General features: G+C 42.9%; 1 protein-coding gene across 1 annotated transcript in view; it reads left to right on the top strand.

The window, feature by feature from the left end:
* The first annotated feature begins 10,942 nt into the window (after nucleotides 1–10,942).
* The window catches only part of Ube4B (Ubiquitination factor E4B), a 645,009-nt gene continuing 644,915 nt past the window's right edge, over nucleotides 10,943–11,036 (top strand). The window contains exon 1 of the mRNA XM_080266571.1: nucleotides 10,943–10,976. Coding sequence (XP_080122697.1) covers nucleotides 10,943–10,976 — 34 coding nt within the window. The remainder of the gene's footprint in view (nucleotides 10,977–11,036) is intronic.

The following is an 11,036-nucleotide window of genomic DNA, read 5'->3' as shown; positions in this document are numbered from 1 at the left end:
GTAGGATGTCACCGACCATCGGCCACCGCTGTGCAGTTCCGCTCCATGATCCTTACCCTGTTCCTGGCTTTCTCTTTCTCTCTCGGTTTCTATATAAACTGGTGTATTTCCGAAACTAATTATGAAATTATTATGACTTTTGTTCCACACCACCACTGAGGTAAAAATCAAGGAGAGTTTTCTGTATAAAGGTTTCCACCCCCTCCTAAATGTGGCATATGAGCGGGGGAGTGCGGCCTTGCCGATACCTCCGCCTGACCTATAATTATACACTCGCCAGAACTGACCTGCCCTCAGACAAGAGGGGGAAACCTTTATACAGAAAACTCTCCTTGATTTTTACCTCAGTGGTGGTGTGGAACAAAAGTCATAATAATTTCATAATTAGTTTCGGAAATACACCAGTTTATATAGAAACCGAGAGAGAAAGAGAAAGCCAGAGACACAGGGTAAGGATCATGGAGCGGGGCTGCAGCGGTGGCCGATGATCGGTGACATCCTACCTCTATGGTCGGTGACATGTGGATATGGCAACAATGGGGGAATCCCAGGTCATCCCGCCTGCCCCACCACAGCGTTCATTTCTCGCTGCGGCTACTATAACACGGCACGGTAGGAACGAAACCCACGTGTTCCGTGCGAGTTACCTGTACTTATTATTGATTAATTAATACTGTACTTTAATAACTAATTTTCAGGGGGGATTTTATATCTCATATAAGTAAAAAACTAGTGTACAGTACTGTACTTGCTAAATAAACTGGTATGTAAATAAATGACGGGGAATCGTCCTGATGGGGAATTGTCGCCGACATTCCTCCCTTAAGTTTGTCCATCGTTCACGATTTCCTCTCCTATAGAGAGGGCCGGGCCGTGTATTAGCCCGGTCGTCTTGTCCAACACTTTAAGTTTCTCTGTCGGCAACATCACTTTATGAGTCTGTTTTGGTGTGGTACCACATGCATCACTAGCACTAGGGTTAGGCCTCAGGTTGGCAGACAAGCCAAGCAATCACTGGAAGGCAGAAAAATAAGCCATAAATAACGATTCACGAGTCATGCATGGTTTGACCGTCGGATTCAAACTGACTGTATGGACCGACCTTCCACACACACACACATACATATATGTATGCACACAGGTAGCAGGTAGGCATTTTTATATTTTATTTATTCTTTTGTATATTAAAATTATTTATTTGAATACTATAATTTTATGTTTTAATTATTGTACAAAAAATTCGTGGATAACCGAAATCGCATGAAAAAAGTTCACGTGAATTAAGGGCCTACCTGTATATATATATAATATATAATGTATATATATATCATATGCTATTTTTCCAACCCTGAGTGTGGGTAACCTCCCCCATACCAAGAAGTGCTAGCCTGTGATGCACTGCCTTACTCCCATTTCCCACTCACATTATTATTTTCAATTTTGTAAGTCTGTTTATTTGAACAGTGATATATAATCATACCTAATGGGCACATTGCAGCAAGTGGGAGGAAAAAAGCCTCAGTATGGTACACTTTTGACAGAATTCCCAAAGGCACAAACAGGATTTTCTTTACCTCAGGGAGAAGATATCTTGTCCTGAAAAAAATGTATGAATGATAGGCCAGGAAACCATGTACAATGCTGGGTGGCAACCATATAACCAACCCACACGTGTTCCTTACATTTCAGCAAGCGTGTTGTGGAGGGTTAGTGTGTCAGGTCTCCATATTATAATTACAAATCATAATAGACAAATAGATAGACAGAGAGACAGATAGAAGCAGGAAGTCAGATGATGAGAAGGTATTGTGTCTGCGAGAATCGAGCAATGCTAAACATGCTTACGCACTCTTAAACTCAAGGAATGCTTTATAGGCACACGACAGCGCCTCGTGACCATACACACACATACTCACACACAAGCTTCTAGAACTTTCCAACCACAGTGTAACACACATGACACGACCCCTGCTACACCAGAATTTAGGAAAGAGAGCTCAGAAGGAGAGAGGCCATAGAATCGGCAGGTAGTGGGGAGAAAGGCTTAGCAACTTGGAAGAGAGAGAGAGAGAGCGAGACAGGGAGGTAGCTAGCGGGACTCTACTTATACTCACTCGTGTGTGAGAGACTTTGTTAATATTTCCAAGACAAGTAAAAATAGTACCATACTCTTCTTTACCTCTCCTGTCATTGCATGACAAATGGGAACCAAGATTATCTATTTACAAACAACTCAAGTATAACAACCGCTCGTCCACAAGTCGAATATATAACTTCTCTACAAGTAACTACAAAGTCCTTTTTTGTGACAAGTGCCCCTCCCTGCAAAACAGCAAACTCAAAGACAAACAGCCACCCCATACGGGATTATGGCGTCTTGGCTGTAGATAGATAGATAGACAAACAGGGTTGGAAAAAAAATATCTGATTTAAATAAAAAAATTGATTTTTTTTCCCCAACTCTGTCCATGAGGAGCTGAGGAGCCTGGGGCCAGGCAAGCTGGTCATGACATTCAAGATCAGAGTGACCAGTCTCACTCATCCCTGAGTGGCATTACATGAGCAATAAACTCCAACCACCCCTTGGATATAAACCTTCAAAGGCGCAACCCAATTGGAGCACCTTAATTACCCACTAAACCACCAGATGCCATATTTTGGTTATATGGTTACCATCCAGCATAGTAAATGGTTTCCTGGTGTACAGGAAACCATTTGGCTTGTCACTAAGTGTTGAGTCACCCATAGGCAGAAGGAAGGGGAAAAAAATGAAGGAAAGAGAGACAAAAGAGGGAGTGTAAAGTTTCCCGTAGGTAAAAGGAAGTGGAAAGAATGAAGGAAAGAACGACAGAAGAGGAAGGATGAAGGGAAAGGGCAGACACCCAAATCAGCACTACATCGAGTGAGCGGATGATGAGCACCCCCACCTACCACGACCCCCCCCCCAGCATCAAACTTTATTACAATCATCAAATAAATCTAGCTAGTGACGCTGAAGGTCTAGCTATTGTTATCATTGTTTCTTTGTATGTAGCCATACATGTGTCTGTATTAACAAATTGTTCATGTGTGACCTGATATGGATTGAACTTGGCATATACAGTATGTTTGGGAATGGGATGAAGTGATTTGATTTTGTATAGATTGATCAAAACTGAAAAGGTCAAAGGTTTTAGTTCTGATATGATACAGTATTGCTGTTCTGAGCACTTTTGATCAAGTTCCTCCTTGTTTTTGTCTACATAGAGAAAGACTGAATATTGATGGGATGCGGTTTGGGTTTATGCCAGGCAAAGGGACCACTGATGCCATATTCATTGTTCGAAAGCTTCAGGAAAAATATATAGGAAAAAGAAAAACGAACTGTACTATGTTTTTGTTGATTTGGAAAAGACGTTTGCTAGAGTCCCTCGAGAGGTGGTTAAGTGGGCAATGAGAAAGCTTGGGGTCGAGGAGTGGCATTTTTTTTTTTTTTTAATGCAGTGAAGAAGGAACCAAAGGCCACGAGCCCGCAATTGTTGTTCCTTCCAAGAGAAAAACAAAATACAAGAGAGAGCCAAATGTACTGTATGTGGATGTTTGGACCCAGGTAAGGGTGAATGGAATTTTGAGTGAGGAGTTTTCCGTGAATGTTGCTGTGCGTCAGGGGTCAGTCTTGAGCCCCTTGTTGTTTATTATGGTACTTGAAGCCCTCTCATGTGACTTCAGAAATGGACTCCTGTGGAAGATGTTGTATGCTGATGATTTGGTGTTGATTGCAGAGAATGAAAGGGAGGCAGTGGAAAGATTTAGGAAATGGAGAGATGGTATGGGTCACAAGGGCTTAAGAGTAAATGCAGGTAAACAAAAGTGGTTGTAGCAAGGACTGGGGGTGGTACTGTCAGAGAAGAGGGGGAGTGACCATGTGTGATTTGCCACAAGAGCATTGGAAGTAATTCCATCTTGTGCAGTGTTTGTGATAAGTGGGTGCGTAAGAGATGTAGTGGTATTAGAGGTAGACTGCGAGATAACACTGATTTCAAATATGCAGTGTGTCGGGAAGAGCATGTGGAGATTGCCATGCGTGAAAGGATTGAACTTGCTGGTGAGTCTCTTGAGTGTGTGGGAGAGTTTTTTTTTTTTTTTTTTTTTTGGGGGGGGGGAGATGTTATGTGCAGAAGGTCGGGTTGGAGCTAGCTCTGTGGCTAGAGTAAGAATTGGTTGGAAGAAGTTAAGGGAGCTGTTGCCTATCCTCAGTCTCCTGACACTGAGAGGGCTCTCCCTTCATGCTAAGGGATCATTGTATGCGGCATATGTTAAGAGTGTAATGTTGTATGGTAGTGAGACCTAAGCAGTAAAGGAAGAGGATATTCACAGGCTCAAACGTACAGAAATGGCAATGATTACGTGGATGTGCAGTGCTTTCCTGAGTGTGAGGCCTGAGGGGCCAAGATTTATGATGGAAGAGTTGAGAAGTAGGATGGGACTGGAGTGTATTGGTGTTATGATGATGAGAGGTAGATTGAGATGGTTTGAGGATGGGGAATGATAATTGGGTGCAAAAAGTGAGAAGTGTTCTTGTTAGGGGTAGGGTTGCGAGAGGTAGACCAAAAAGACCTGAGATGAGGTCATTGGGTGTGACCTCAGGGATAAGGAACTAAATAGGGAAGCAGCCAGAGATTGAGCAGCATGGAGAGCTGCCATTAGGCGACCAAGGCCGACGCATTCAAGCGTGTTGGAGCCTTCAGAAATGAAACAAAACGAAACTTGTGGACATCACTAACACTGGTATTGATTTTTATTGTAAATAATGTCATACAGTGGCCTTTCCATTTATGTGCAACTGACATGTATGAATCCCTCATAGCTACACAACAGCTTCAACTGTAACCAAAATCCCTATTACTTAGTGCTTACCCAGGCTGATCTTGGTTGAAAGCTCTGGAGATATACAGTGTTTGACCAGTAATGTGGAGACCATCCTGTATTTATTGTTTCTTTTTTTCCTTCTTTGTTTCACTTTGGTATCATTCTTTCATTTTTCACCAGTTTACTTCAGCTTTGGTACAAGTGTTTCTTGGGCAGATACACTTAGACTTCTTTTTCATTTTTTGGATGCAGACCTTATAAACGGCTTTATGGGTTAGTATTAATACTGTACATAGATTGTATCAACTTTTGCAAGGAGAGTTGGGGACAATTAACTGTGAGCTCTGTAGATTTTTGTAAATCATCCCGCACCCCTTTAAACCCATTGCCACGATGGTGTATCTTGTCCATCATTTCTAGGCAACAGATGCACATGAGGACGTACCCAAAATGACATAAGCTAGTACTTTGCTGTCTAAAGCTTGCTAGCTCCTACTCTTACTTAATGTGTATGATACTGATAGGAAAGATAAGCTCCACTTTTTTTTTTTTTTTTTTTTTTGTAAATCCCCCCTGAAAAAAAGAAGAAAAAAAAACTACGGTAATGCTTTGCAGGAGTGGTGGACCGCAGGAGAGGAAGAGTCAGTGTCTGTATGACTGTTGAGAGGAAGGGTGGGACTGGAGTGTATTACTGTTGTTCTGAGGAGGGGTAGACTATCATGGTTTGGGTATATGGAGGGGAGGGAGGATGAGAATTGGGTGCAGAAAATGAGAAGTGTGGACGTTGGGGGTAAGGTTGTGAGAGTCTATCTATCTATCTATCTATAGCCCGACGCCCTAATCCCGCAAAGGGTGGCCGCAGACAAAACGCCTCCAAGTTGCTCTGTCACCCACCATTTGACTACCCTCCCCCCAACTCACCCCCCCCTCCCTCATATACCTCTCAACTCCATCCCTTCACCTCATCCTTGGTCTACCTCTCCCTCTCCCTCCCTCCACCTCACCTACATACACCCTCTTAGCTAGTCTTTCATTCTCCATTCTCTTCACATGTCCAAACCACCTCAGTGTATTTCTCCTAATCTTCTCAACCACATCCATATCCACCCCACAGCGTTCCTTCACTTCTTCATTCGTCAACCTGTCCCTCCACGTCACTCCACATGCTCCTCTCAAGTAACTCATTTCCACTGCTCTCACTCTTGATTTGTTCCCCTCTTGCAAGGTCCATGCCTCGCTTCCATACGTCAGGGTAGGGATCACAATACTATCATGCAGTGACTTCTTAACTTCCATACTCACCTCCCTATTTCTCATCACTGCTTTTGGTGTACCAACAACCTTCCTTCCCTGCTGTACTCTTTCACACACTTCATCCCCCAAAGTTCCCTCCTTAATCATCACACTACCCAAGTACTAGAATGCACTCACATTCTCCATATCCTCACCATCCAACCTCACTACACACTCTGTGACTTCATTCCTCTCAAACACCATAACTTTACTTTTGTTTACATTAACTTTCAGATTCCCCCTCCTACACACTGTCCCAAATTCATTCACCAAACCTTGCAACTCCCATTCATCTTCACTCAACAATACTGTATCATCAGCAAACAGCAACACCGGAAGCTTCCAAACCTCGCCCTCATTCATTAGAGCCACCCCCACATCCACTGCCCTACCCTGCACCTCCTTTACAACCCCATCCATGTATATATTAAACAGCCATGGAGACATCACACAACCCTGTTTCAGTCCCACATTGAGATCAAAGAACTCACTTAGCTCACCATCCACTCGCACCGTAGCCCTAGCTCCGTCGTACATACTCTTCACAGCACTCAACAATTTCCCCTTCACTCCATATATTCTTAATACCTTCCACATACCTTGCCTATCTATTCTGTCATAAGCTTTCTCCAAGTCCATTAAGGCAGCATACACTTTCCTTCCCTTCTCTAGATACTTCTCCACTAAACAACTTAGAACAAATATCTGATCTACACACCCTTTTCCCTTCCTAAATCCCCCTTGTTCTTCACCAACTAGCTCTTCTGTCATATACCTAATCCTATCAATGAGTATTCTACCATATATTTTACCAGTCACACTAAGAAGGCAAATACCCCTATGGTTGCCACATACTTCTCTCTCCCCTTTTCCTTTGTATAAAGGAACAATTATACAGTACTTGATTTCCAGTCCTCTGGAACCCTTCCCTCTTCCCAAGCCAATCTACACAACTTCCATATCCACTCCACAACAATCTCACCCCCATACCTAAGCATTTCACCACACTCCATCAATTCCTGGGGCCTTTCCCAACTTAATCTTCTTCATCGCTTCCACTACTGATCTCTTCCTCCCTCCTCTCATCTCTTCTTCTCCCAGCCATTCCTCAACCACTTATACTCACACTGCTCACACTCTTTACATTCAACAAATCCTCAAAGTGCTCCTTCCATCTCCTCAATTTCTCTTTCTTCTCCACCAACAATCTATTATTCCTATCTTTCACTCCCCTACTATTTCCCATTTCACACTGGCTTACTTTCTTTACCTCCTTCCAAAACAATTTCTTACTCTCCCTCCATTTCACATTCAGATTCCTCCCAAACTCTTCATCCACTTTCTTCTTACTCTCCTTCACCAGTCTCTTAACCTCCCTTCTCCTGCTCACATATACCTCTCTCTTCTCTCTCTCATCTTCTCCCCTACCTCTACTCGCTAACAATTCACTATATGCCTTCTTCTTTTGTTCCACCGCTCGTTTCACCTCATCATTCCACCATGCTGTCCCTTGCACACCCTTGCATCTCCTCCTCACTCCACAAACCGCCTCACATGCTTCGCCTATTTCTTCCTTGAATATCTTACATACATCTTCCACCCCTTCCATCTGCTGTAGCTCATACCTTCCCAATCTTTTTTCCACTATGCTCTTATACTCTGTCATTTTCTCACTATCTTGCAATTTCTCCACTCTTCTCACAGGAGCTGCTTCCTCCTGTCTTCCCCTTCATCTCCTCAACCAATTTCTTTGCAGCTCTATCTTGGCCATCACTAAGTGATGATCCGAGACTCCATTCCCCCACCCTCTCCACACTCTTGCATCCAACACTTGTCTTCTCATTCGCTCATCCACACACACGTAGTCTATCATTGCCTTTTGTTCTACAAGTTCACCATCCATCCTCCTCATTGCTCTCCATGTATACCGGTGGATCATCTTATGACGAAAGTAGGTGTTAGCTATTGCCAACCCCTTACAAGCACAGATGTCCACCAAAGCACTTCCATTCCCATCTACTTCAGCTGGCACACTGCACTGACCAACCACTCCATCCACTCGTACATTCCCAACTTTACCATTCATGTCTCCAATCAACAGCACTCTCTCGCTCCTCTCAGACTTGTCCATACACGCTTCTACTTTCGCCCAAAACTCATCTTTCACTCTTGCTACTCGATCCTCTGTCGGGGCATACACACATACAATCGCCCACGCTTGTATACCTACTTTCATCCTCACCCATACAATCCTTGCACCCATTGTTCCATACTCTCTTATATTCTCCTTCCACTTCTTGCTTATCATCAGACATACTCCCTTTCTTGCCATCTCATTCTTATGTACTCCCGCACATATACCTAAACCATATTCCCATTCTCTCACCCTTTCACCTTTCGATTTAGTTTCAGTCAATCCATATATATCCACTTTTGCATCCTTAAGCACCTGAACAATCTCTCTCTCTTTCACTTCATCATTCACTCCTCTCACATTCCACGTTCCCACCCTAAGAATGTCCTTTGTCCGTTCCTTAGTCGTCAACGTATGGTCCGTCCGGGTCCGAGGCGCTTTATTCGCTTTTTTAGTTAGTTCTTTTTACGGGATGGGGCACTAACCCACCACCAACCCTTTTAGTCGCCTCGTACGACAAGCAGGGATACTGGGGGAGTATTCTTGAAACCCCCCTACCCCCTGGGGGGGGTCGAGAATGTAGTGTGTGACCTCAGGGATAAGAGACTGAATAAGGAGGCTACCTGAGATCAAGCAGACTGGAGAGCCACCATAAGGTAAACAAGGCTGATGCATGCAAGCATGTTGGAGTCTTTATAAGGGATATGAATGATATTCTTGGTCTGCCTCAGCCACTTCTTGAGGGTTTCTGTCCAAACTGTCCATTTTCTAGCAGCATTCTTGTCAACTTCCAAAATTCGTAGGATATCATCACCCATTTTCCTTGCTGTGTATGCCGGTGCTCTCTCTTGTGTATTCATCATCATCATGACTTGGTCCACTGCAGGACAAAGACCTTATCCAAATTTTTTCCTTTCTTTCCTTTTGTCTTGAAATTGTTCCAGCTATTCTCAACAACTCTCTATACTTGTCTGAAGCTGGTTCTCATGTTTGTAGGCTAAAGACTGTGTACTTGTATTTTCTTGTACTTTAGTAATTGAAAATTAAGATTTATGACACTTTGAAGTGCTGAGTAACAATTCTATAATACTTGTTTGTAGGCTGACTGTTTTTAATGATAAAGAAATTTAAAAATTAGAAATCTGTTCTTTGAAAGCAGTGATAAGAAACAGGGAAGTGAGCATGGAAGTGAAAAAGTTACTACATGACAGTATTGTGATACCAACTCTAACGTATGGAAGTGAAGCTTGGACGTTGTTGGAAGGACACAAGTCAAGAGTGAGAGCAGTGGAAATGAGTTATTTAAGAGGAGCCTGTGGAGTCACATGGAGAGACAGGCTGACGAATGAGGATATAAAGGAGTATTGTGGTGTGGATGTGATAGGAAGCGTTAGGAGGAACACACTGAGGTGGTTTGACCATGTGGAGAGGATGGAGGGTGAAAGACTGACGAAGAGAGTGTATGTGAGTGAGGTGGAGGGGGGAAGAGGGAGGGGGAGGCCGAGGATGAGATGGTGGGATGGGGTGGAAAGGTATATGAGAGAGGGGTGTGTGAGTTGGGAGCAGGGGAGTGAAATGGCGGGGGACAGGGCGACTTGGAGGCGATTTGTTTGTGGCCACCCCAAACGGGATTGAGGCGTCTGGCATTAGGTAGATAGATAGATAGAAATCTGTTTAAAAAAATTTCCCTCTTAAATAAAGATGAACAGAATAATAGGATGCAAGTTATGGCATACTTTCCTCCATGGCTGCTGAAATACATTTTGCGGTTTTTAAACATGTTTCCATCTGTGTACTGAGTAATGCAGTCATAAGAAGCACAGCACAGATTGTAAGTGTGATCTCTATGTTATTGACACAGTCTAAGATATTGTATAGTATTGATATAGTTAAGATGACATACTAGATAATAATTTTCCATTAGCTGGTATATTGAATAATGGCAAGCTGTAAAGCCTGTTTTGATTTGCAGGATTCTTAAAATTCATTTTATGTTGTGCTGTCATTGTCATGGCTTATCATTAGATACCAGTACATTGTAAATCACAGTTAGAAATACAGAGTAGTTGATTAAAATGGCTAATGGCAGATTATTATTTTAGATTTGTTTTCACATGTAGGTTTTTTAGAACTCAGTAGGTAAATTGAAGATTTTTCTACAAATCCAGACAATCAGAGTGGCTTAAAACACACCGTATTACATTCAGTTTGCCTATAACGTGTTGTGTAATGTGGATCATATTTAGCTAACACCAAAGGCACTTTTTTAGGTGCTCTGAATTATCACAATGCAGACAGATATGTCATTATATGTCACGGCACGGATCTACCAATATCTCCCTCAGTGAAGGCCATGTAACTGCTGAGAGGCTTACTGGTGTCGAGGGGTGATGATTTAGGTGATTGTATTGTCTGGATGTTGGTTTGGGGTGAAGGTATGGTTTGTTTGATGGTATGGTTTTGGTGGTGATGTAGTCTACTTCCACACTTCAGGTTTGTTACAGTCCAATTTGTTTTTAATTGGTTATCATTGTTCTGTACATTTAAGGCCAATATGGGATAATCAGAGCAAGCTTGGAGGGGCGTTGGAGTGACTGGAAAGGGTCCTAACCAGACTAGGGGTTGAAGCCAACTCTTTGGGTTCGAAGCCGAAGCCCTTCAAAAGTCATGAAGCTGAAGCTGAAGTTGGTGCCCTTGAAAAGTCATGAAGCCACCTGATAAACATTGACAAAGAAAAAGCTGAAGCTGTGTTAATTTTATG

Source organism: Coenobita brevimanus, chromosome 21 (genome assembly GCF_032717465.1).
Source record: "Coenobita brevimanus isolate Jiangsu-jjx chromosome 21, ASM3271746v2, whole genome shotgun sequence".
In the NCBI taxonomy this organism is placed as follows: Eukaryota; Metazoa; Arthropoda; class Malacostraca; order Decapoda; family Coenobitidae; genus Coenobita; species Coenobita brevimanus.
The sequence above is the reverse complement of the archived record's forward strand: the minus strand, read 5'-3'. Positions and strand labels throughout refer to the sequence as shown.